This window comes from Ictidomys tridecemlineatus, chromosome 2 (assembly GCF_052094955.1).
Source record: "Ictidomys tridecemlineatus isolate mIctTri1 chromosome 2, mIctTri1.hap1, whole genome shotgun sequence".
NCBI lineage: Eukaryota > Metazoa > Chordata > Mammalia > Rodentia > Sciuridae > Ictidomys > Ictidomys tridecemlineatus.
Window position 1 is genome coordinate 9,796,836 of NC_135478.1, and position 25,494 is coordinate 9,822,329.

The window sequence follows — 25,494 nt, forward strand, 5'->3', positions numbered from 1 at the left end:
GACAGGGCTGGAGACAGAGGACTGGGCTTTATTCATTCAGGGTCTGACCTAATGGCATCTTGTCTGCTACAGATTGGGGTCAGGGATGGGGGTGGCCAGTGGAAGGGCTACAGATGCAGGCTCTGGCTTCTGCTCTTGGCTCCTGGGAGGAAGCAAAGCCTCCAAGCCTTGACTGAGGGAGTGGGCTCAAGACCCTCTAGACCTCTAGTGGAGACTGGACTCTGCGGGAAGAAGCCCCAGCATGAGCGTGACTTTGGTGGCCCTTCCGTGTTTACAAGTCCTGGGCTAGCATGGCCCATACGGTCCTCAGGGGAGCCTCTGGTGGCAGAGAGAGGGGGAATTGAGAGGACCCAGGAGACTTGGGCTGCATCCCAGGCACCTGCCAGGACCTCAGTCAGGTGATCCCTCCTGCAAGACTGCCACTGGTATGCCTTGAGGCCCCATCTGCTGCCACTTGCTCCTGGGAGGAGGGCTTCCAGGACCTTCCGCACAGACCTAGTATCCAAGGAGCCCTTTTCTTCCTGGCCCCTGCTTTTTCCTTCTTAGCTCTCTGCTCTCGCGCCTGCCATTTCTGCTTCTTCCTGCAGTCCTGCCATGCACGGCACCCCCAACATCCTCCTGCAGCACCTCCAGCTCCCTCCCCTCCTTGTCGTGTTTCCCTGGGCTGCGACAAATCGCCAATTAAGCAGCCCAGCTGCAGGATGGGGAACAGCTGGGGAGGCGCTGTGCGGCAGCAGGGACAGCTGTGCACAGCTGGTGGGGGCCTCCCTCCCCCCACCATGCCAGCTATCAGGTGGCACACAGCTGCCGCCAGATAACACCTCTGCTGGCGGCTGGGAACTCGCCCTTCCCCCGCCTCTTTCCAATGCCGTTGTGGCTCTTCTTTCTCTGTTCTACAGCCCCCCCTCAACTGATGCAATTTGTCCCTCAAAGATGGCAGCTCTACAGATCTGCCTCCCTTCCACCTCAAGAAGTTCAGCCCAGGACAAGGTTCAGTCCAGATGAACTCCCCCAGAGACCTCACCCACTGGGAGCCCTCTTTGCCCTGGTGTCTTTGGGATGTCACACCTATTGGGCAGAGATGCCCTTGGCTGGTAGCTTCTGGCTCTTTGAAGAAGCTCAAATAGGGTGTCTTCTCTGTGCCTGTCTCCTGCAGAATACCACTCTGGCACCAGGAGCAGAGCCCATCCCCAGCCTCCAAATCCCCTGAAAAGGGGCATCCTTTCCCGCTGGCTCTGCCCCTAGGACCCACCCAGGCCCTCTGGCCCCACTCCCTCCTGCTCTGTTGGATGTGTGTCCCTCCCAGGGCCCCTGACTGTGCTTTCCCTTCCCCAAAGGGAGTACTGGTTTCTTCCCTCCAGAGCGGCCCAGGGCCCAGAGTACCTCCTGGGCTTGGCCCTTTGGCCCCCTTCATCACAGCCATCACTCAGGCTCTCAAACTGGCTCCCTAGGTTCCTCCTGCACCCCATTTCTGATGCTGGCCCTGTGGTCGCCCTTTTTATTCCCTTATGGGTTTGTTAGTGGGCAAGATGGGCTCCCCTTGCTCAGCCCCAGCCCAGCACATGCAGCCCATGTCATGCAGAGGCTTTATTTTCCTCTCTTGCCAGAAGCACCCACGGCCAATCTGCACATGGGGCATGGAGGAGCCCAGATAAGGCATCGTGGGCAGGAGGCCTCATGGTGGAAGAAGGGCTGGCAGGGGCACCCCGAGGATAGAGGGAGCGAGCTGCTGGCTTCCCACCTTTCCTGCTCCCACCCCGGCCTGGCTAAACCTGCCTGTGTTGCTGCTTCCTCCCCCCAGGCCCGGCTTCTCTAAAGAAGTCAGGAAAGCTGGACTTCTGCAGTGCCCTCTCCTCTCAGGGCAGCTCCCCACGCATGGCTTTCACCCACCACCCGCTGCCTGTGCTTGCTGGAGTCAGACCAGGTGAGAAATGGGGGACCCGGAGCGGGCAGTATGGGAGGTGGCCGAGTGCCAAGGGGAAGCTGACCAGGTGCAGGGGCCAAGACTGACTGGATGACAGCCCAAGGCTCCCTGTGTGGGTGATAAAGTGGCAGCAAGGATAAGTGGGACGGGGGGGGCCCTCTTGCAGCACCACCCACCACCAGGCCCGGCCCTGAGTCTGCTCACCTGGTTCCCAAGCACCCTCCCACTTGCTTCTGACTCCCATGTGCAAGAGTGTGTGGGTGCATGTGTGTACTGCATGTTCACTAGGAACCTCCTGAGTCTCCTCCAACCTGCTCTCCAGCCAGACAGGCCTCGGGCCCAGTTTACCTCCATCCCGTCAGCCATAGTGGGAAAGCACCCTCCCACCCTGCCTGCCTTTGGCTCTTCTCTACCAACCCCTAGCTGAGCCCAGGGTCTGGTCTCCCAACATGAACCCAGGGTGGCATAGATTGAAAAGACACTCTGCCTGGTGTAGTGATGCAGGAGGCTGAGGCAGGAGGATCACGATTTTGAGGGTAGCCTGGGCAACTTAGCAAGAGCTTATCTCAAAACAAAACAAAAAGGTCTGGGGGTGGAGCTCAGCGGCAGAGCACTTGCCTAGACTGTGTGAGGCCCTGGGTTCCATCACCAGGACTGAGAAAAAACAACACTGTTTAGAGCCCCCGGTCTCCTGCCTTGTATCCTGGGGCAAGCAGCTGCCTTCTCTGGTTTTCTCTGTCCTTTTCCAGATGTGAAGGCCTGGGCCTGGGGGATAGGTGGCCCCTGGGAAAGGGTTCAACCTGCTGCCTTGAGGGTGCATCTCTCCCTTCAGTGTCTCTAGTGTGAGGAGTGGGAGCAGGCAGGAGGTTGGGGGGTGTCACTTGGGGAGCCCCTTCACTCCCTTGCTTTTTTCGTCCCTGCCTGGTACCCACCTGGTAGCATGAGGCCTGGGCACAGGCCTACATCTGTCCACTGTCTCTCTAGCGGGCTTCTTTGCTGCAGGACACAGAACAGGGAGGTTTACCTTTTGGCTTCCTCCTCAGGGCCTCCTGGCTGGGAGCCCAGAGGCAGCGGGTGCTGGGGCAGGGTGTGGTGGCTGCAAGGTGGGGGCAGGGATCCCAGGCAGCAGGAGGGCATCAGGCCCCACTCTGCTCTGAGTCAGTTTTTATGAACTCCAGAGAGAAGCCAAGTTTCCTTAGCCTCCTAATGAAACCAGCTAGAGCAGCTGATTGGAAACAGACCGGAGAGGGAGGGCCCATCAGGAGAGGAGGCCTGTGCCGGGGGGACTGTGTGTGCAAGGGCACACGTGCGAGGGCCATGGGGCTGAGCACGTGAAGGCAGCCTGTGCTGGGGGTGGGAGCATCCCACGTTGCACTCAGGAGGTGTGAGTGTGTATGTCCAGTGCCTTTCCGGCACCAGCATGGGGCAGGTCTTTATCTAGAGCCTGGTAGCTATCTGCCCACATAGTCCCTCACCCAGGCTTCCCACAGGGCCTGTACCCCAGGAAAGCCAGTTGTTTATCTTCAGCATAGAATGTCAGAGGGTGCCAAAAACACAGTCATCAAGATAGGTAATATTTTAATGCATTATTTAAAAAATAAAAAAAAAACTATTACAAGAAGACATATGATAAGCTGGCTAGGGTGGCACTTAACCTGTAATCCCGGCTACATGGTGGGTGGAGATGGGAGGATTGCAAATTTGAGGCCAGCCTCAGCAATTTAGTGTAATCCTGTCTCAAACTAAAATAAAAAGGGCTGGGGTTGTAGCTCAGTGTTAGAGTGCTTGCCTAGCATGTGTGAAGCCCTGGGTTCAATCCTCAGCACTGAAGGGAAAAAGAAAAAAAAAAAAAAGCATACGATAAGCAAATAACAAGCTAAACAATTTTATACAGAGACAGGATCTCTGTCTGAGCAAGACCCTGCTTCACCTGTCTCCTCGTTGTAATACCCAACCTAGTTCCAATCACATTTCTAATTTTTTAAAAGTTTTAATTTCTTTCTTTTTCTTTTTTTCTTCAGTACTGGAAATTGAACCCGGGGTTTGAAGTGTACTGAGCCAAGACCCCAGCCTACCTTTTGCCTATAAAAACAAGTGGCTGGCCCTCAGGCCCAAGCCTACTAATTTGATTATTATCTGGGTATTTTGGGAGGTTTTCTGGTTTTATTTTTGTGGTGCTGGGGATCAAATCCAGGGCCTCACACATGCTTATCTTTAGTTTTAGGACACATTAAATGTCACTGACCTGGATGACAGCTCTTTTGGTGCCTGTCAAGTAGCTGTCCTGCCTCGCCCTCCTCCCTCCCCATTCTCCCTCTTCCTTAACCTCCTCAGCCCTGGGATCACCAGCTCCCCTCTGCCATGCCCCCAATGCTGCCTCCTCCGCCCTGATGCCTTTTCCTTCTCCTTGCCCATGTGTACGCAGGGAGCCCCCGGGCCACAGCGTCAGCCCTGCACTTCCCCTCCACGTCCATCATCCAGCAGTCGAGCCCATACTTCACACACCCGACCATCCGCTACCACCACCACCATGGGCAGGACTCGCTGAAGGAGTTTGTGCAGTTTGTGTGCTCGGATGGTTCAGGCCAGGCCACAGGACAGGTGAGTCCAGAGGGCCCCAGGAGCCCTGCGGCAGCCTCATCTCTGCACCTCTGTCTGTCTGTCTGTCTCAGGGCTTACAAGGAGAGGGCCCACTTGGGGCTGGAGCAACAGGGAGGCAGTCTTACACACACCTTGATTTTTCTGGGTCTGGGGTTGAGTGTCCAAGCGTTATGTCAGGGCCTATCCATCAAGGTCTGGAAAGGTGGAGGGCATCAACGTGTGGGCCCATCCTGCCTGGGCTCCTTGCCCTCCCTGTGGGCCTTATTTCCTCAGCAGAAGTGAACCTGTGATCTCTCCATCCAGGGCTTGAGCCCCCCCACCTCCCAGTGCCCCTCTTACACCTCAGAGATGCAAGGATTTGACAAGGTTCCAGGCAAGAGTTTGGCATGGCTGTTGACATTTGCAGCTGTTTGTTCTCTGTGGTGTGAGGCTGCCCTGGGCATTGTAGGATACTGAGTAGCATCCCTTGCCTCTACCTGCCAGATGCCAGGAGTTCCTTTCTGCTCCCCAATTGTGTCAATCCAAAATGTCTCCGGATTTCAGTGAGCTGTGTGGGCAGCAAGGCCGTGCCCAGATGAGCACCTCTGTGTGAAGGGAGGCCCCAGTCCACGGAGCTGCCATGGATTCTCCTGTCAGCAGGACTCTTAAGGGGTTCCCAGGACCATTCTGGTTTTACGGTGAAGCTCTTCTCAGCCCTGGGGACAGAGGAGATCCCCAAGAGCCTCAGGGCCTGATTATGCAGGAGCAGAAAAAAGGGGACAGCTCAGCAAAGGGATTATCCTAGGTGGTGGGCCAGAGATGACCCCAGGTGGGACGCTCAGTTCCTCGGGGGTCACTCTGAGTTGGGACACATTGTCTCTAGACCTCTGGGAAGGTTCTGTAGCCCAGGCAGCAGGCTGTGCTGTGAACAGCCCCAGCCCTCTCAGCTGGCTGTGGCAGCCTGGATTCCTGCTGTGAGAGATGTATGTCACATTGGTGTCGGGGAAGCTCCAGGGCTGTGGCCAGAGGCAGCCCAGCCAGAGTGGCCAGCGTCCTCCATTCGGCTGGTGCTGTCTTGGTGCACTCTGCGTAGAGTGGGCATTTGCTGTGCGCTGGTATGTGATTAGAGATGGGCCTCCTGGAGCCGCGGCCTCCGGGCTCTCCCGTCCATCTCTTCCCTCCCTCTTGCTTTCCTTTCTCTTTCCTCCTTATCTCCTTTCCCCCTTTGCCCTGTGAGGGCTTCCCTGGCTGACTGCAGCTCCTCAGGATACTGGTAGCCTTGCCCTCCTCTTGGGACAAGCGTTGTTCTGCTTTCAGGGGCGTAGAAGAATAGACCTGACCTTTGGCAACTGCTGTACTTCCTTCAGAGATGTGGCAGTGTTGACAGGGAGCCACTAGCCTGTGCCCTGGTTCCCAAAAGGCCTGATGTCAGGAACACAGAACTGAGAGGCCAGGAATGCTGCCTTGCTTGCCTTTTCACCTAGGCAGCCAGGGCTTAGAGTAAAGATGGAGTGGACCTAGAGACTGAGGGCTGAGTCTTGAGCTTCTCACTTGACTTTTCAAGATTGAGATCTCACTTTGCTTAAGAAGGTTTTCTTCTTTTGCTTCAGAGAAAACCTGCAGGCAGGTTTGCGAACAGGCACCCTGATGAAGCAGAGTATAGCCAGGCTGGGGAGCAGCCTCTCTGGGTTTCCTCTTGTAATCTGTCATCTGAAGAGAGAGGAGGGGGATCTGCGGGAAGCCTGCTCCAGAGGGCCATTCCAAGGTTCAGAGAGGAGATGAGAGCCAAGAGTCACCAGCATGCTATGGAGGAGTCTGATGTAGCTGCAGAGAGCCAAAGGCCAGCTGAACTTGCTGTAGTTCTCAGACTTAGTGTGCACAAGAGGAGTTCACAGGCCCTCAGCCCCAGAGCTTCTGTTTCAGTGGGGTTGGGGGAGGGCCTAAGAAGCTGCATTTTCCCCCAAGTTCCCAGGTAATGCTGGTGTTGCTGGCCAGGAGATCCACTTTGAAATCAGTGATCTAGAGCCTAGAGAAGAAACTTTCTAACCTCCTCAAGAATCTGAAGTTATTGACCAACTTTGCAGGAAAATACATGGAGAAACTTTATAAACAATTGCAGGAGGGTTCCCAGGCACCCTGATAGCTTGTCCTTGGACCCCAGGGTAAGGCATGCACTGATTTCATTAAAAAAATTTTTTTTGAGGGGACTGAGGACTGAACCCAAGGATGTTCTATTACTGAGCTATATCTGCAGCCTTTTTTATTTATTTTTTTGAGACAGGTTCTTGCTAAGTTGCCCAGCCTGGCCTCAAACTTGCAATCCTCCTGCCCCCAGCTTCCAAGTAGCTAGAATCACAGGCATGTGGTACCACACCTTGGCCACACACTAGTTTCAAAGAACCAAATCAATAGTAGCCAAGGGCAAGTGGAGACACCACTAGGAGAAGGACAGAAAGAAGATGCTTGAGGAGTTGTGTTTTGGGGAGGGAGAAGAGGTGGTCAAGTGGATGGGAAAGTCACAGACCCACTGGGAAGGCATGATTCTGAGAGGCAGGAAGACTGGCTGTGGCTCAGCCTTGTTTGCCCACGTTGGGATGGCCAGGCCTGCATCTTTAACTGTAAGACCAAAGTGAGGAGCCATACCAGCTCTCAGGTGAGGTGGTGACTCTGTGAGGTACCGCAGAGTCACAGGAACTTGAGATATGTAAAACCTTGATTTACACTCCAGCCGCAGCTAACCTTCCAGCCTGGTTAAAAGTTACTTCTAGAAACAGAATGTTGTACATCACAAACTGTAATGCCTTATCAGACCGAGCCAGGACTAGCCCTATCGGATAGAATTAGTGGTTTAATTTACTTTTTTATTTTTTGGTACTGGGGATTGAACCCAGATGCTTCACCACTGAGCTACATCCCCAGCCTTTTTATTTTTTTATTTTGAGACAGCATCTCACTAAGTTGTTTAGGGCCTCTCTGATTTGCTGAGACTTCCCTTGAATTTATGGTCCTCCTGCCTCAGCCTCCAGAGTCTCTGGGATCACAGGCATGCTCCACTGTAGCCAGTGAGATTAGCAGCTTAGATACTCCTAGGGGAGACAGGCTCTGAAGGTAGGAAGGAGGCAGAGGCCACCCTAGGGCAACAAGTGCTGCCTGGAAAGCTTGTGTCTCAGCTCCTGGGAGCATGAGTTCAGGATGCCCAGAGAGAAGGAGGATTCAGGACTATTCTATTTTTTTTAAAAAAAAAGAAAGAGTGGGAGAGAGAGAGAGAATTTTTTAAATATTTATTATTTAGTATTTGGCGGACACAACATCTTTGTTGGTATGTGGTGCTGAGGATCGAACCCGGGCCGCACGCATGCCAGGTGAGCGTGCTACCGCTTGAGCCACATCCTCAGCCTCTATTTTTTGTCTTGATGGAAGAATGAGATAGGAACCAGGTTGGCCATGGAAATGAGGAGAGGCAGTGCTATTTGGATCTGGGTGTCACCCCTGCAGAACTGGAAATCCCTGCCCTTTCCAAAAAGACACCTAGCACAAAGGGTCTCCAGCCTGACACAGACAGGGACCAGAAGCCACTGCATGCTTTGTCTAAGGCCTCTAAGAATTGTCACCCTCAGAGAAGCAAGAATAGTTGAGGGAACAATTTAGAGGAATAATATGTCAGACTTCAGTGCTGGTCATTAAGGATAGAGGACAAAGGGCTAAAAGCTAAAGTTGAGCGGAGTGAGGCCTGCACAGGTCAGCTGTGAGTTCTGTGATTTTAAACTGCAGCAGGACAGCAGGCAATCTCTCTTGGTCAGTGGGACTCAGTACTGCCCATTTCTGCCATCTCCAGGCACCACTCGGAGGTCCAGGGTGTCCTGGAAGAACAGGACAGAGAGCAAGGAATGTGATTCAGGAATCTAGCTGGTCCCGCCGAGAGGAAGTGTTCTCTGAGCAGGACTTGAAGTAAAGTGCCTGGTCTAGGCCTGAGCACCAAGGGCACAGAGCTGATGGACACACTGTGGCAGAGGGGCACCCCTGGAGTGTCACTATCACTGTCTTGGTGAAATGAATGAGGACAGAATGACGGGCTGACTGCAAGCACTGAGTGGGTGGACTTCACAGAGTTTGTCCACTGATAGGAGGAGGAGCACAGGGACCCCCCACGGGTCTCATAGCTGGGTGATCAGAAGGGCAGAGCTTTGCCCCATAGGGTAGGACAAAGAGCTGGGGCTGGGCCTCCCCATGTCTGGGCTGTAGGTGGGCACTGAGGGTGCTGCCCAGAGTAGCAGGAGGCTCCAGGAAAGAGGCAAGGGAGCCTTTGGCAACTCCCTTCTCTGAAGCCAGAAGGCTGACCCACGAAAGGCCAGGCACAGGGCCTGGAGGAGGAAACTCAAGTTTGAGGCCAAAGAGGGCATAAAGGACAAGGAGTGGAACCTGGTGGCCTGACCTCCCTGGCTCCTGAGGGCGTCGTCCAGGGAAGCACTCTTGAAGAACCTCACGGAAACTGGAGCTGGCAGCAGCGCGTTTTCCTCCCTGGCTGTTCTTTAGAGAAAAGGCCAGCACCCCACTGTCCACAGGCGCTGAGGACACTGGCTGCCGGGGCCCAGAGTGAGCTCCTCCCTGCCGGCGTCCTCCTGAGGCTGTGCCAAGAATGGATGCTGGACGGGCCTGCAGTCCTTGGCTGGTCAGCCCGCCCGGCCGGGCCCTGGAGGGAGGCCCGCATGTGCCTTTGGGGGATGGTGGGGGTGAGCTGGCTCGTCTTTCCTGCCGTGGGAGAAGGTCTTCAGGAGTGTGAGAACGCTGAGTACAGTTGCACGCATTGCTAGGTGGCACTTTTTTTTGTACCTAAAACATTTTCCTTAAGAAATAACAAATCACCTGTCGGACGACCCCCTTCCTTTCTCCCACAACTTCAAAAGAGGACTGAAAAAAAAAAAAGAGAGAGAGAGAGAAACACCCGAGAGACCAAATAGAGGCCTTACACCCTTACCCATCCTGTGCCCCGGATGAGAGGACCTTCCCAATCCTGCATCTTCCACCGGGAGCGCCGGCTCTCCGGAGCGAGCTGGTGCGGCCGCGCAGGGGAGCGTGTGTCTGTGTGTGATGTGCCTTCATGCGTCACTCTATTTATGTTGTTCGCAGCCCAACGGTAGCGGCCAGGGCAAAGTCCCGGGGTCATTTTTGCTACCGCCGCCGCCTCCAGTGGCCAGACCTGTGCCCCTTCCTATGCCTGATTCCAAATCCACCAGCACTGCCCCAGACGGCGCCGCCTTGACTCCTCCATCACCTTGTAAGTGGACGATGAAACTGAAACCACAACGCCCAGCGTCCCCGGCCCATCCAAACAGTCTGCACTGCAAAAGAGAACAGCCCCACACCCATGCCAAAGCCCCCAGCCCAGAGCGCCACGGAGCCACCTGCCCGGACAAGAGCAGAGCCAAGCCCCCAGCCACAGCCTCCTGGGCCTCTGCTGCGCCAGCCAGCACCCCATGAGCCCCCTGCCTGCTGCTCCCAGCTGGGGCCCCTGGCCCAGGCCCCCCTGGGGGGGCGGGAGGGACAGCACAGTGGGGTGCCAGGCCAGGGGTGCTGGCGCGGGTGGGAGGGGGCGGGGAGGCACAGCCATGCCATCTTCATGCCTGATTGCTGTTTTTTTGTTTTTTGTTTTTTTGTTTTTGTTTTTCAATTTTTTGTTGTTTCGTTGTTCCTACACACACACCAAGAAAATTAAATGTGACCACAAGGCGACGCCACCACCATCCCCTTTTTGCCTTACCTCCCTTACCTCCCTTCCTGGCTCTTGGGCCTCTAAAGATGCAGGAGGCCAGCCCCTGACCCCCCACCCTCAGTCTCACATTTGGTTTCTCGTTGTTCCTCTTTTTTTTTTTTTTCCTCCTCCTCCCATCCTTTCTCCTTCCTTCCCCTCAATCCCTTAATTCCTTTCCTAGGTTGATGTTCCAAGGACAAGGGAGGGCTCTGGGCCTCTGCTACTTCATCTCTCTCTCTTTCTTCTCCCCCCCCCTTTTTTCTCTTTTCTTTAAAACTGGTGACAAATTTTATCAAAAGGAAGAAAAGAAAAAATCTGAGTCAAGAGGCCCCAGATAGACCCGACGTGAAGGACAGGAAAGATGGAGGGTGGGCTGTGCGCTGTCTGTGGGCAGGGTGGCTGAGGGTGGGCAGGGCCCTGTGGCTCGCAGGCCATAGGCCAGGGTGCTGCAGTGGTGGGCAGGTGGCCCATCTCGCTGCTGTCTGTTGGCCCTGTTTCTCCTCCTTTCTCTCGGTTTGAGTTCTTCCCCCCCATCCTTCTCATGCCATCTTCTCATCTGCATCTACCATAAGACACGAAGTCATGACCATGGTCATCTGAAGTGGGCAGGGTTGGAGAAGGGAGTTCAGGCCGCAGGTTGGGGGGCACTTCTGAAGAGAGGTGGACAGAACCTGGTGAGCATGGGGTCCCTGAGTATAACTGGTATAGGGCAGGGGATGGGCAACCGGTGACACTCTTTTTCCCCTCTGGGGACATCTTCCCTCCTGGGAGTGCAAGGCCTGTTCCCTCCTGTCGGGCTCTAGCCAGATAACCCAAGAAGAACTCAGGGGTGTTCCGTTCATTTGCCACCTTGGGCTGCAGGACAGCTGTCCCTAGGTGACTGAGCTTTGGGGCTCTGCCAGGCACTCCGGTCTCCTCTTCCTCTGTAGCCTTGGCCCATTTCAGGCTTTGGGACCGTGAACCCTTTGGGCCAGGTGCATTGATCAGAGAAGAAAGGCGCAGGCTTTGTGACCCCAGGCCGAAGCTGAGAGATCAGCTCCTACGTCCTTCTCTGACCCCATCCTTCCTGGCTCAGTCCTTTGTTGGGTCCCCTTGGAGTTCCCCACATCACCTACCCACTCCTTAGGACTGCCCAGGGTGCACTTGACATGGCCTGAAAGGTGGCCTGAGAACACTTTCCCCACGAAGGGTGGAGGCAGGCCACCAAAGCTGCCACCCTTCTTTGGACCCTCTCTTCAAGTAGGAAAGCCAGGATACCCACTGAGGGCACATTAAGGACCAGGTTGTCCCCAACCCTGTCCAGTATCTCAGTAGGGGACAGAACTGGGTCCAAGAGACCTCAGCTACAGCCTCCAGGGCTCCTTCCTTACCCTGGGCCCTGAAAGAGGCTGCCTGATTGAGGCTGCCAGGGCTGGGGGAGGGTGGGGTGTGTGCTTCTGGTCGGGGAGAGGACGAGGGGCCCCTCGTGTGGAGGAGGGACAGGCTTGGAGCCTGGTCTTTAGCACAGGAGCCCTTGGCCCAGCCTAAATTTGGCAGCACAGCACAGTCTAACCCAGTCTCTCCCTCTCAGCAGTCCCGAAGGGCAGTACCCAGGTGGCCCAAGGCCTGACGGGGTCTCTCCCTCTCTCCCTGCTCCCACAGCATTCGCAGCGACAGGCGCCTCCTCTGCCAACCGGTTTGTCAGCATCGGACCCCGGGACGGCAACTTTCTGAACATCCCACAGCAGTCTCAGGTAGGAGACCACCTGTAAGCAGGCGCAGATGGACAGACAGGGTTGGGGACACCTTGATGTGAGGGAAGAGGCTGGGGTCTTTACAGCTATTCAGGGAGCAGGCGGAGCTTCAGGACCCAGACTTTTGCATGCCCAGCTGAGCCTGCCTCCCCAGGCAGCCCCCAGGCTCCCTGGCTAATCAGCTAATTGGATAATTAGCTCTGACAGCCCTGGCCCTGGGGAAGGCGGCCAAGGACCCAAGGCTCCAGGCGCTTTGGGCCAGGCCTGGTGGAAGCAAAGATGGAAGCCGGAGGCACCCTGTCAGGAACAGGGACAGCGTCTGCTTCACTGCCCTCCCACTGCCCCTCCCTCCCAACACTGGCTGGAAGTCCTGCCCCATGCACCCTCCACCCCGCCCTCCCCTTTTCCCTGGCTTTGGGTGGGCTGGGCAATGGTGGAGGAGGGACAGAGTGGGCCTGGTGGGCTGAGTGCCCAGAGACTCTGGCACCAAGGGCAGGGCAGGACTGGCTGCTGCCCTGGAAGCCCCTCCCCCAAGTCCCAATGGGTCCTGTTAGGGGTAGCCAGACTGCAGGAGCCCCCAGTCCCCACTCCCCTCTTCTGCTGACACCATCCCTACTTCTCTTAAAGGGATAAGCCCATCCTCAGCCCCTCTAGCTGGAAGCCCCTGGACTTGGCCTTGCACATACATGTGGGTGTCCCCTGTGTACCTGTCCCCAAAGAGGCTGAGAATAGTCAGCAGAACCCAGGGCCCTGGGAGCTAGGAAGGACCCACCTCAGGAGCAGGGCACACCAGCTATTGAGGGCCCATGGCTTTCACAGGACAGGGTTTCAGAAAAGAGTGTGCAAATGTCTTTTTTTTGCACATTTTACAAGAACACCTCCTTGTGGACTTTCTTGGCCCTGGGAAACCCACCTTTGCCCAGAGCCCCAGAGCTACCTCTGTTGGTTCCTGTTCCGCCTCTGCTCTAAGGCCCCCATCCAGAGAAAGTTAGTGGATGGAAGTTTTGTGTGTGTGGCTTGAGGGCTTGCTTTCTTTCTTTCTTTCTTTTCCTTTCCTTCCAAAAAAAAAAAAAGCCAAAAAACTTTGTCAAACTTCAAACTTCAGAGCTCCCTAGTGGCAAGGAGGGGAGGGGAAGGGAACTTCAACCCCCTCCAGCTTCCCACCCCCTTTCCCCAGAGTCACGTCTGACCCGTCTGGTTTCCAGGAGCAACCAGACATGATGTAACACCCAGATGAACTTGAACTTGGGGGTGTTGAGAAGAAAAACAATGGCTCCGAGCAGGGGCTGGAGCCAGCCCCCTCTGCTCTGTGCCAGGGAGGCCGAGAAAGCCCTGCTGGCAGAGGGCGGGAGGGGGTGCCAGAGGAAGGGACAGCAGGCGGGCCTCCCCTCTGGGCTCTGGGCTGGCACCAAGGGCAGGGCTCATTCACTCCCTCCCTCTTGCCGTACCCCTGGCCGCCTGCAGCTCTGCAGTGCGAGTGCTTGACCACTGCCAGAGCCCTCCCTGTTCAGTCAACCCCTCTCGCCTCCTTCTTCACTTTCTCTGCTGTCTTTGCTTGGACGTTTTGGGGCCAAGGCAGAGTTTGAGGCAAGTCTGGTAAATAACTTCTCTTCTCCCATGTTCCCATCTTGGGCTCTGGGCATTCGGGGAAGGAATTCTCTGCCGGGGTCTAGGGTGCCTGAGCAGGCAGGTGTGTCCAGGGGGCAGTGGGAAGCCAGAGCAGGACATGCTGCTGAGCAGGAGTCCCCGGGCCTGGGGCAGGCGGGCGGCTGCAGTGGGCACAGGGGGTACAGTCAGAAGTGGTTTCCACAGTAACGAGTGACTTTTGCTGATCCCTGGAGCACCAGATGGAGAGAGAACAATAGAATGAGGGAAGAAAAGAGAATTTTAGCAATTTTGTCATTCCCTGGGCAGCGCTTTTTACTTAGTTTTAATCAGTTTTGGACTTGGCTCAGGAAGCAAGGAGGGTGAGCAGAAAAGCCACTCCGTGCTTGGCAGCAGATCTTCTGTTCTCGGGACCTGTGGGGAGGTGCCAGGGAGCTCCCTTGGAACTGCCTTTGTCCCCAGCTCCAGGACTGGAATCGAGTCTTCCTCCTCTGAGGAGGGCCCCCAACCTGAGATTTGGTTGTTGAGCCCCCTGCTGTGGAAGCTCATGAAACTCCAAACGGGCCAGCTTGGGGCCTTGGAATGATCTGCTAACAGACAGGGCAGCTAGAGCCCTCCCTGTCCATGTTGAAGGAGAGATGGCTCCGGAGCTGGCTGCCCCCAACTTGGGAACAGTCGTACAAGAGTCCTGCATAGTCATTCCTTATGAAGAGGGGTCCCATAGATTGCCAGGGCGAAGGGCGCGGGATGGGAAGCCCAGGAGCTAGCTGCTGCCCTGGCTCTCTTCTGCTCACTCTGGGGTGCTTCATACCTGGGTTTCTGCCTCATCTTCATCAGACCCCCTGAGCCTCTGCTTGGTTTTTACTCATTTGACAGGTCAGACTTGGGGCAGGTGCTCGGGGAATGCACAGAGGGAGGACAGGTCTCCTATGTGCATATCTTCCTGTATGTGGCAGGCGGTTTATCTCTGCCAGCCAGCAGTGCCTGGTCACTGTGGTGATCCCAGATCCCACATTTATAGATACCACAGATACCCATCCACTGTGGTGGCCACTGGCCACATGTGGCTGTGAACATTTAAATGAATTAGCTAAAGAATATATAGTCACAGAATCCATATTGCATGTGCTGAGAAACCATTTGTGCTACTGCATTGGACAGCACAGATAGAATTTCTGTTGTCACAAAAAGTTCCAGAGAATCTCTGAACCCTATCCCCCACGGCTTTTGTTTTTCTTAAGAGGGATCTTATTATGTTGCCCCGGTTGGTCTCCAGCTCCTGGACTAAAGTGATCCTCTGCCTCAGCCTCCTGAGTATTGGACTACAGGCATGTGCCAGTGCACCTGGCTTCTCTGAATCCCTTTCTAATTCTCACACTCAGTGTCCCATCTCACAGTGAATAACATCATGTGGTCCCAACCAGAACTTGAGTTGTGGATCTGGCCTGTAGACCATAAGCTAACCAATATTGGAATAATAAAGTAAATATTGGAAAATTTCACATGAAATTCTGTTGCACTTCTAGCTTCTTTTGAAAAGTTGGTGGCTCCAGTCACCAGGGCTCTTACTCCAATGTGGAAGGCCAGGCTCTAGACAGGGTGCAGGCATTCTGGCCACTACAGACCCTGCCTCCTCATGATCACCACACTAGTAGTAGTTAGGAGCATGAATTCTTCACTGCCCCCTGCATTTCAGTCCTAGCTGTGTCACCCTAAGGCTGTGTGGCCTCAGGCAGGGCACCTACCCTTTCTATGCCTGGCTTCTGTGAGGGGCTGGGTAAGGATAGAATGGACACATCTGGCATGTGTTCTGTAGTTAGCTCTGTCTGATCCCCACAGACCAGCAACTGTGACCCAGTCTTGGAGACCCCCATTTTATAGATACAGTCAGGTGTACCCAGCCTCCTGACCCAACCCTTGGCCTTGGGTCTGGACTGGAGCCTTTGATGGAGAGCAAATTGCAAGCTGCCCTGCCTCTGGGGTCTACCCAGAGTGTGCTGGGTGCAGAGCTGCTAGACAACGCCCTGTATGTGGGAAGGCGGTGCCCCCTGCTGGCTTCATGAAGGAAGGACGCCCACCCCAGGGAGCCTCGGGTCCTTCCCCAGATTCTAGTGCCCTAAGGGTAAAGGATCTGCAGGGTGGGCTATGGCCCCTCCCCCAGGTCTGGCACTGCTGGGGACTGAAGCCATGTGGTTCCCCCGCCCCCAGCCTTTCAGCCTGTGGGACTTTGGCTGGGATGTTCAGACGGGAATTTCTGCTTTTAATCCAAAGAGACAGAAAGAAAACTCAGCAAGAAGCTGGGCCACCCCCACCCCACTCCTCAAACCCCTCTGGGCACAAAAGCTCAAGCCTGGCATCCTCCCCACCCTCCAGGACCCACACAAAAACCTAAACAATTGCAAACATGGCCAGATCCCAGGTTTGTGCCAGCGCCAGCCACGGGGGTCCCACCCGCTGGGCACTGTGCCCACGGGAAGGCCAGCTGGACTCTAGCACTGGGGTGCAGGGTCTGGGGGATTCCCGTGAAGGGGAGCTGCACTTCCTCCCCAGTGGTGGGTCGATTGCCCAGCACCCTGGCTCTTTATGAGCTGGACTTTGAGCTGGATCCTCAAGGAATCAGCAGTCACAGTGCCAGGGACCCTGCCCCAACTGTTCTCAATATTGCCTTTTTTTTTTTTCCGGCTTCCTTTCAGTCCTGGTTCCTCTGATAAGATCGACAAAGAAACAACAAAATGAAAAGAAGAGGTTCCTCAAAAGGGGGGAGAAGAAATTTTGAGACATGGAAAAATCCCCCAGCCCAGCCCAGCCCCACCGAAAAGCAAAAATTAGATGTCGTCAGCCACTCAGCCCTTCTCTCCTCCAGCCCGGGGACCCCTGCAGGCCCCCGAAGCAGCCCAGTTCTCAGAGAGCCCTCGGAAGGGGTCTCAACGGAGCTGTGCACCAGCAGCCAAGCAGAAAGAAACATGCAAAACGGACTCTGCCAGGCAGAGGACAGACAGAAAGAAAGGATGCGGCAGGACTGCCTTCTCCCCACCCCAGCCCGGCCTTCTGGGGAAGGAGCAAAATTCCCAAACAGAGCAACCAGCACAGTTCTGAAGGGGCCTGGACCCCACCCTTACCCTTTCTAGGGAACCCCACTCTCTACTCCAGCCTGAGCTTTCCTGGGGAGCCTGGAGGACCAGCTTGTGAAGATAATGGGGTGTAGGTTGGCGAGCTCTCCCTTCTATACTTGGCCCCCTCCTTCTCTCCCTTCTTGCCTGGGTTCTGGCTCTACCCCTAGCTGCTCCAGACCAGGTGAGAGAGGCCCTCGGGTGGACAGGGGGTACCCCCTGGAGCTACCTGCTGCATCAGCCCAGAATGGAAGGTGTTCTGCCATTCCACCCTGAGCTGTAGGGGCAGTTCCTGAGGCCCCAAACCCCTTTGTACAGTCCACAAGAAAAAGATGGAATGCTCTAATTGATCCCGCCCCAGCTTGGGACAGGCCTCCTATTCCCTCTCTCTGAAGACCAGGAGGGCTGTCCCCTATTCCCGCCAGGAGTGAAGGGAGTCGGGCTCCAGGTCGCCCCTGCGCCCCAGCCCTGCATGCAGGTGCCCTCGCTCCGCCCCACTGGTCCCTGCCCCTGCCCCTCATGCTTACAGCACTGCTGGGGCCAGCCCGAGATGGAGCAGAAAGGGGACCCCTGGAGCCAATCGAGGAGGATGAAGCAGCTTCTGCTGCCCCGTTAAGCTGCCACCTGCGCTTAGGTAGGCGTCCTGCTCACCGACTTTCAGTTCCTTTGGAGGGTGTTGGGTGTTGTCCTTTTCAAAAGTGTTTTGGAGCTTTCTGTCCCCCACCTTTCCCACCACACCCCCCCCCATGGCCACTTCTCTCTGGATTTTAGCTGTAATGTCTTTACTCTTTATTTAGGGGTGGGGCAGTCATTGTTTGGGTCTTTGCTGTTGCAATTGGGAACTCCTCCTCTATTTGAGCAACTTGGGAACAATTTGGTAACACACCACAGGAAGTAGCTCCCCCCAAGTCCCCTCCTTCCCCAAAGGATGGTGGGGGCCTGTCCAGAGGATCTTTAGAAGTCCCCCTGGGAGGGAGGGGAGCATGAGCACGCCCAGCCCCCTCCAGGGTGTGACTTGGCCCCTCTGGCTTGTCTTTCTGTGCCTTACTCCCTCCTTCCTGCGTCTCCTCTCCCTGACCCCCTTTTCAAGTCCTTGTGCCTCTCTTTCTCTCTTTCTTAACGGTATGAAAACACAAAGCACAGGTCAGGATCCTCTGAAAATCAATCAATCCAACATTGCACCAGTAGGGGTGGGTTATGGGCTTTATTTATTGAGAATCTAGTTTGTGAGGCTGTAGCCCTGAGCTGGCGGAAGGAGGGAAGGAGCCGTCCGGGGAGGAAGGAGGGCCATTACCTGGGGTTACGCGGCTGGCAGGTGGTGCCTGCTCCCCAGGGCGAAGCCGCTAGGTGGCTGGCCCCAGGGGCGGCTTCTGTTGGAAATTGAGCGAAGCCCTCCCCCGCTCTCCTCGGCGTTCCACGCTGAGAGGACCCCAGGGCTGAGGGGCAGGAGATCCCGTGGGAGACTCCCGGGGCGTGAGGAGCAAGGCCCCGGGGTGGGGGGCCGGGCGGGCCGGGCGTGACGCGCGGTCAAAGTGCAATGATTTTTCAGTTCGGTTGGCTAAACAGGGTCAGAGCTAAGAGGAGCGGAAGGGGGGTGGTCCCTGCCCGGCCGCGTGCGCCCTTTCCGTCGAAGACAATCGGGCCGCGGTGTGCTGTGACACTGTGGGAGCCGGGGGTCTGCGGGGCACCCGCCCGGGCGAGGTCGAAAGCTGCAGGCCAGCTGGGCCCGGCGGGGTCGTTTGGGCGGGCAAGGTGCGCTCCTTTCCCAAGTAGTGGTGTGAGGGGCAGGCGAAGGGCAATGAGGGCGAAAGATGTGGGGACGTGTCAGGAGAGGGAAAAAAACCCACAAAAATATATATATGGGGGAAATGAACTTTTTTTTTTCATTGAACCAAGTGCAATGCATCAGAGAGTTTTCCTATCTTTGTATGTTAAGAGATTGTTAAGAAAAAAAATTCTATTTTTGTTGTAATGTCCTCGCGGCTCTGGGGACGCTAAAAGAACTAGGCCTGCCCCGCCCTGCGCGGGGATGACGAAAGCTGAGTGTTTTTCCTTTCCTTTTTTTTTCTTCTTTTTCTTTCTTTTTTTTTAAGTCATTTTCCTGCGTTGACGAGGATGATCTGGGGTTTTTATTTGTTTCGTCGTTCGTTCTCGGTTTCGGTGGGAGGGCTGAAGGAAACGTACACATTTTGAAGTTAAAAAAAAAAAACACCTCGACATGAAAAATCAAAACAAAACCAACACAATATCAAAAAGGAAAAAAGGACGAGAGAAAATTATTTTAAGATAATTAAACATAAAAACCCTGGTGCTTCTTACATTATAAAGTACGTTTAAAAACCCACAAACTATTATACATAAGTTTATGAATCAATTAAATATCCTGCACTTGTTAGGAACACGCATATCCCTTCTTTGTTGAGTTTAACGGAACGGGACAGCGGCGTGCGCCCGGCGGCTGGGCTGCTCTTGCCGCGGATCTCCCCGGGCGTCCCCTCCCTGGGCACTGCGCCCCCTCCTCGCACCATCGCCGTCTGGGCACAGGGGCGCGGCAGGGGGTCCCAAGCCCCTCCCCTGCAGAGGTCAATGCCAACGAACAAATGTTCCTTCCCTCCCTCCCTCTCCGCCCCGAGCGCCCTTCTTCGAGCCAGACGCCAACTTGACCCTCACCAGCATTATCAGGAGCGCGCTCAGCAAGTTGGTAGTTTCCTCCCCGAACCTCTTCCCCGGTGACCCCCACCATCACCACCACCACTACTCAACATCACTCCTCCTCCCCCGGCCCGCTCCGGGGAGCACCCGGAAGGCTCGATGCTCCAGGACAGGACCAGCCACGCTGACAGGTTGATTTGCCCAGACCCGCGCTCGCACGCACGCACGCACACGGCCCCGCACATAGCCCCGCCCCATCCCGCAACCAGCCCTGTCGACTGCCTTACACACCCGCCCCCGCGCTGGCCGGCCGACCTAGTGCCTTGTTCTCACCCCCGTGCTGGCGGAGCGGACGCCGCGCTCTGGGTCCCAGAGGGGCCGGGTGGCTCAGACGACCCACCACTTCCCCACCCCGACCGTGCTGAACGGACCCCCCCCACACACACACACACGAGAGAAAATAAGGAGCAATAAAGTCACGAGAACTTTTGTCCCCCAATCGAGAGCCCGAGGGGCACCCCAGCCCCACCTCTGCTGCCCCCATCCCACCCACCCTTGGGGCGCCCCCTTCACCCCGCAAGCCAGCCTGGGCCAGCCCCGCTTCAGCCCCTCCCGGGAGATCCGTGCGCCCGACCAGCACCAGCATCGCGGACCGCAAAGGCCGCCCGTCCCGTCAAACAAGTTTCTTCTTAGGCTAAGAAACGCAGTATATACGAGTATCTCTATATATAGTACTAATGGATTTGGTGTGCTTCCCCCTTAGCGTCCCCCTCCCTCTGCTCCTCCTTCAGCCTGGTCTCCCCCTCTCTGCCCTCCACCCGCCCCCCGTCTCTGCACTGAGATACATAAGAAACAAGGGTAGTTTACTGTCTGTTTTGTTTTCTGGGTTTTCAGTGTCCTAGCGGAATGCAAGTAGGCAGCCAGCCCGTCTGTTCCCTCTCCGCCCCGCCCCGCCCCGCCCCCGTCACTGCGCTTCTGTTATACCATCTTTGCCTGACTCTCTCCGGCTTCTCCATTGAATGGCTAATGTGTATGTGAAATAAAGAAATAAAGAAAAACAAAAGCAAGAGCTCCAGAGCCTTCGCTAACGCGATCGTGCGGGACCGGGTCGAGTCTGTGGGCTAGGTGCCGGGTGTCTATGCTGCCTGGCTCTTCGGGCGCCAGGTGTGCTGCACAGGCCATCCGAGTCAGTTCTTGAGTCTCCAGGAGGGGGCGCCGTGAGAAGGGGAAGACTCCTCCCTCCCCCACAGCGACCCCAGTACCCCCACAAGTGCAGAGGTGGAGCACCACTTGGGTCCGACGACCGCGCTTCCTGGGTAATCTACAGGGCGGAAAACGTCTGCGGGGCCCCTTGGGATGATGGTCACCCTTCCAGACCCCCAGGATCTCTCCCCTATGGAGACGTCGTGTCTAAGTCCCTCTTTGACAGTTCGCTCGGGAGCCGGCGAAGCGAGACCTTTCCTCCACTGTCCCGGTCTGAGTCTTCGGTGGCACCCACGGCTCAGAGGCGCCGCTGTATGGGGGTCACCGCACCTCGGGACTCACAGCCGCTTGCTCCATTTTGATGGGCCGTACTGCCCCATTGGGGTTGATGTCGGAGTCTGCCAGGGGCGCGGGCTGCGAGCGCGCCGCCACCTCGGCCTTGCGCCCGGACCCCCGGAGGGCGCCATCGTCTGGGCTTCGGCGAGCAGGCCGTTTACGGGGCCCGGGTTGGGCGGGGCCTGCAGCCAGCGCTGCTGCCTGGTCGCGCAGCAGCCGCACCAGGAAGCCGATGTACTTCATGGCCAGGCGGAGCACCTCGTTCTTGCTCAGCTTCCGGTCGGGCGGGTGAGTCGGCAGCAGTTTCCTGAGCTCTGCGAAGGCGCCGTTAACGTTCTGCTGCCGCCAGCGCTCGCGGCTGTTGGTGAACACGCGCCGTGCTACCTTCTGGGGCTGGTGCCCTGCAGATAGGACGGGCGGGGCTACCCTCCAGGCCCAGAGGGCACCCCCTCCCAACCTCACTTAGGGCACAGAACCTTCATGGGATTTACGCCCAGGTGGTGGATTGTGGCACCACCACACAAAAGATCCATGTGTGGGGTCCATGTGTAGCTTCCCCTCTGCCCACGGGCCCCACAGAGAAGGATCCTAAGTCCAGACTGTAGACACCAGGGCACTTCTCTGCACCTTCATACCCATGGCTGAGAGTCCCCAAGGAAACGTTTCCTTGGAGCTGTCACTCTGAGAAACTCCCCCTGCGGCCCACATTCTCAGTGTGCAGCTGGGTGTGCCTATGTTCTGAGAAGTGCTCGCATTGTTGGGGACGGTGGTCCTGTTGGGGTCTCATGTGGCCAGGTGATTCCTGATGGCTGTGCTCATGTGTGACGCTATCATGTGGTGGTGGATGTTTCATGCATAGCTGTAGTTCTGTGGCTGACTCTTGTGTGGTTGTGGTTGTGTGGATATCTCCTCTGTACCTTTGGTCCTGTGGCTCTTTCATGGCTGTATGTCCCAGTGGAGCTGTCATTTTGTGGCTCCTATGCCCCACTGTGGCCAACTTTGTTTTGCTGTGACTGTGCGGCTGTGAGGTGTGGCTGCTCAGTGACAGTGCTCGAGTGGAGTTACCTATGGAACTGTAGCCTTGTACTTGGGTACGACCTGTGTGTGCACATATGTGTGTGCATTGGAAACACATCTTACTGTGGAAGAGTGTGGTACAGACCTGGGCCCAGGCAGAGAGAGCCACTCACAAGTACACACACACACACACACACACACACACACACACTCACCCTCAGCCAGGTCCAGCTCACAGTGGCTTGGTCTCCGCTTCAGCCGGCTGCTAGGGAAGATGCTAAAAGGTCCTGCTGGCCCAATGTAGACGCTGTAAGGGTTTGTGGGTCACAAATGCCTTGTGGGCAAGGACCCTGGCCCCCAATATCCAACACCACCCCCAAGCCCCAGCTCCCCACTGACCTGTTGAGGAAGGGGTGAGGGTGGTAATGCAGAGCCAGGGTGGGCGGGGTAGTTCCCAGAGTGGAGAGGTGCAGCAAGGGGGGCCGGAGGGCACTCAGCTCTGTGGTGGGCATGGCTGCCCCTGGGGGTCTGGTATGACCCAAGCTGATCACTGGTACACCAGGGGGCAACCTGGATGGGGAGCCACCTCTGTGGCCCACCTCATCTGAGGGTAGAGGCCCAGGTGAGGCAGGCTTAGTGGGTGGGACAGGGGCTGGGCTGGAAGCACAGACCATCTCGGCCTTCTCAGTCATGGTGGGGCCCACCTCTGCCAGGGCCTGGGGTGGGCACATGGACCCCGAGGAGGGGTGCTCACCTGTGGGAGGGAGGGGAGCCAGTGGGAGGAGGAACAGGTGTGACCTCCCCTCACCTGCTTAGGCTAACAGAACCTTCAAATGGAAAGTAAAGCGGGGAGGAAGGAGGGTGGAAGTTCAGTGGGAAAGACAAGTGAGTGATTCCAGAAACTACCAGGACATCGGAGGGCCTACTCTAAGAGAGGGGTTGTCTACCAGGTGGTAGGCAGCATGGAGCCTGGCAGTGCCTTCTCTGGGCTGTTTGTGAGGGGATGTGCCTCCAATTTCTCCCAGAATTCCCTCTCGCCTAGAGCCTAGAGCTGAGACAAAGCAGAAGCCCCCGACTGACCCTGGAATCTCCTGAAACTCCAAGACTGAAACTGTGACCCTCAGATCTGAAGATCTGATTCTGAGATCCTTCCCTGACTCATTGGTGCCATGTGACCTTGGAGTCCCTCCAAGATCCACTCTCTTTCTCTGGCCTCCCCTTCCCCCCCACACACCCCAAGGCTGGCCCCATGGACTTCAGGTATGGCCCTGAGGTTCTTCACCCTGCCTCCACATTTGACCCTGGAAGCCCTCCATAATTGCTCTGGAACTCTCGCTCCTGCTGAAAATGTTCCCCTTACTAGTCCTGTAATCCCACTATCACAGGGTGATGATGGTGCCTGATGCTGACCCTGGGCCCCACAACACTGTTTCCAGTGCCCACTCCAGCTCAGTCTAGCTCACACCCTCCCTCTGGCTTAGACACCCACCCCCACAGCATCTATACTTTTGCACCCTGCTTTTTTTTTTTTTTATTATTTTTCTTTTTTGCAATGCTAGGAATTAACCCAGGACGTTGCCCATGCTAAGGCCAGTGAGCTGCACTCCCAGCCCTGCACCCTTCAAACATTCCTGTCTGTGGGATCCCAGGGTCTGGGGTATCCCAGCAAGGTGTGGAACTCCTTGCTCCTCTGCCCTGACTTCTCCAGCGGGGGAAGCTGGTCTGGCCCCAAGGTTAGGGAATCCTAGCTGATGAATGAATGAATGAAGAACAAAGGAATGCTGGTGGGGTCCCAGGCAGAGACCCTCCACCTTCAAGCCGGCTCCCTTCTTACCCCGGCGCTGTTCCAGCAGCCTGGTGAGTGCCTGGGCTCTGTCTCCGCAGGACTGGCAGTCCAGGCCAGGATGCGGTTTCCGCTGTCGGGGTTCAGCCAATGCCCTCCAGGGCGCCCCGTCGGCCCAGGAGTTGGGCCGCGCCTCCTACCGGGCTCCCGAAGGCCGCGGCGGCCGGTGGCGGCGTGGGTTCCCCGAGGGAAAGTGAACGGCTCCCGGCCCGGCCCGCCCTCTCCCCGCCCCCGGCGGCCGGGTTTCCTCCCTCTTACCCCCGGCGCAGCGGCCAGAGGATGCTGGGCCAGCTCAGATAAGGGCCAGGCCGCCTGGCCGCGCCTGATAAGGAGCCGGGCTGACCCCGGAGGAAACCGGCGGGCGGGGATCTCCGAGCGCGCGCCTCCCGGCCCCGCCCCCGCCGGCGCGGGCAGCGGTCACCCCTCACCGGCCGGCTTTCCGCTTCCCCAGGCACCCGAGTACCCCGGCCCCAGCGTACAGCCTGGGGGAAGGGCCCGGATGCATACCGAGGGGAAACCGAGGCATGGAAACTTCAGCCTTTGGTGTTGTCTGGATCTGTCCTTTGGCTTTGAACACCCCCTGCCCTAATGGAGTGTCTCTGCTGATAGGGTGGAGGAAGGCCCTTTCCGGCCCACTTGGGCCTCGTGACTGGGGCCCCCTTCTCCCCTCCTAACCCGCCTGGTTGGTTCCTCTTTTTTTTTTTTTTTTTAACAGATCCCCTCCCAACTTCTCCACCCCCATGACGGGGTGGGGCACCCCAGGATATACAGTTCTGGTGGCCTGGCTTTGAGCTGATGGGCCGAGCAGTGTTCTGGGCTCTGGGGCACACTCCACCCATTTCCAGGTCCAGTTCTTAGGTGATGGGACTGGAGAGGACTTCAGTGGCTGCCCCAATCAGTCCCCACAACCTGGATGTCTGGACTACTTAGTCACCCCGAAGGGTGTGGCCACCTCCTGGCTGGCAGCATCCTGGAATGATGGTTCTGTTCAGGACCAGGCTGAAAGTTCACAAAGGGAGGGGCTCTGGTCACAGCTAAGTAGCACTACAGACCTCTCTTATCCCCTATCCTGCATAAGGATCTGTTCTCCGTCGCCCTATATCTGGTTAACGGCAGGGGTTCCCCAGGCAGGCCCTCCACTGCCACCTACCACCACAGCTACCATCCTCCCTGGAGTCCAGAACCAACTGCCCTCCTGTCCCCCACCCCACCTAGGGGAAACTCAAGTTTTAAGCCCTTGAATTAATTGATGGCCCTACAAGGAAGTTCTAGAATTGGTCTTCCTTTTCAGCTGGGGATGAAGGGTGCACGTGGTGGACAGGAATTTTGCCCCAGGATTCCCCCTAAGGTTACTGAGCCCCTGCCCTCTGGGGAGGGGGATGCAGCTTCCCTTCATTGGGTGTCTGGGCAGCAGCCTGCTTGGCCCCTCTCTTCAAGCACCCCGACTTGGGCCACAGGGCAGGAAGCACCTGGTCTGGAGCGGATGTACAGAGTGCCTGGTTCCGGTCCAGCTTCCGCCGCCACAGCCCCGGGAGAGCTGGGCCAAAAGAAACCAGGCAGCGGGGAGGCGGTGGCAATGGGAGGACACACTGGTTGCACTGGGCCCAGGAGGGCTCCAAGGGAGGGGGGAGGAGCAGAAGTCCCACGGGTGCGAGTGCAAGGCTGCCGCCCTGTGGTCACCTTGGGAATCGCAAGTGGCAGCTCTTGGGGGTGTCTAAGCAACCCTTGTGGCAGAGGGACAT

General features: G+C 56.7%; 3 protein-coding genes across 9 annotated transcripts in view; 1 reads left to right on the top strand and 2 right to left on the bottom strand.

The window, feature by feature from the left end:
• Nfix (nuclear factor I X) overlaps positions 1–20,420 on the top strand; it is a 98,861-nt gene extending 78,441 nt beyond the window's left edge. For 2 of the 6 annotated variants that reach the window (XM_078037017.1, XM_005336223.5), the window contains exons 7-11: positions 1,802–1,924; positions 4,350–4,525; positions 9,632–9,779; positions 11,895–11,986; positions 16,285–20,420. In XM_078037017.1, the coding sequence (XP_077893143.1) occupies positions 1,802–1,924; positions 4,350–4,525; positions 9,632–9,779; positions 11,895–11,986; positions 16,285–16,299 (554 nt within the window). In that variant the 3' untranslated portion in view covers positions 16,300–20,420. Of the gene's footprint in view, positions 1–899; positions 1,476–1,801; positions 1,925–4,349; positions 4,526–9,631; positions 9,780–11,894; positions 11,987–16,284 lie in introns of those variants that run through there. The other 4 variants (XM_005336224.5, XM_021733899.3, XM_040290381.2 and 1 more) reach the window with 4 other exon arrangements.
• Positions 7,771–9,668, bottom strand: LOC144374090 (uncharacterized). 2 transcript variants are annotated; one of them, XR_013433596.1, is made up of 3 exons: positions 9,480–9,635; positions 8,937–9,347; positions 7,771–8,364 (listed from the first exon to the last, which is right to left on the bottom strand). XR_013433596.1 is itself a non-coding variant. In XM_078037041.1 (2 exons), exons 1-2 carry the CDS (start codon positions 9,666–9,668, stop codon positions 8,606–8,608), a joined length of 918 nt encoding a protein of 305 aa, XP_077893167.1. In that variant the 3' UTR covers positions 7,771–8,605. The 2 variants fall into 2 exon arrangements, 1 of the variants encoding a protein (XP_077893167.1); XM_078037041.1 differs by having other exon boundaries at positions 7,771–9,334; positions 9,480–9,668.
• On the bottom strand, positions 20,196–24,651 carry Lyl1 (LYL1 basic helix-loop-helix family member). The gene is made up of 4 exons (XM_005336226.5): positions 23,744–24,651; positions 22,309–22,663; positions 22,125–22,216; positions 20,196–21,293 (listed from the first exon to the last, which is right to left on the bottom strand). Exons 2-4 carry the CDS (start codon positions 22,638–22,640, stop codon positions 20,878–20,880), a joined length of 840 nt encoding a protein of 279 aa, XP_005336283.1. The 5' UTR covers positions 22,641–22,663; positions 23,744–24,651; the 3' UTR covers positions 20,196–20,877.
• Positions 24,652–25,494: the final 843 nt, after the last annotated feature.

What these genes read in the sequence shown, in the direction of transcription:
- Lyl1 (XM_005336226.5), bottom strand. Translation starts at nt 22,640, where the DNA reads ATGTGCCCACCCCAGGCCCTGGCAGAGGTGGGCCCCACCATGACTGAG. An exon ending in CCTCACCCCTTCCTCAACAG is followed by an intron (nt 22,217 to 22,308) that starts GTCAGTGGGGAG and finishes AAACCCTTACAG; the next exon opens with CGTCTACATTGGGCCAGCAG. An exon ending in TGAGCTGGACCTGGCTGAGG is followed by an intron (nt 21,294 to 22,124) that starts GTGAGTGTGTGT and finishes TCCTATCTGCAG; the next exon opens with GGCACCAGCCCCAGAAGGTA.
- LOC144374090 (XM_078037041.1), bottom strand. Translation starts at nt 9,668, where the DNA reads ATGACCCCGGGACTTTGCCCTGGCCGCTACCGTTGGGCTGCGAACAAC. An exon ending in TCATCCGGGGCACAGGATGG is followed by an intron (nt 9,335 to 9,479) that starts GTAAGGGTGTAA and finishes AAAATGTTTTAG; the next exon opens with GTACAAAAAAAAGTGCCACC.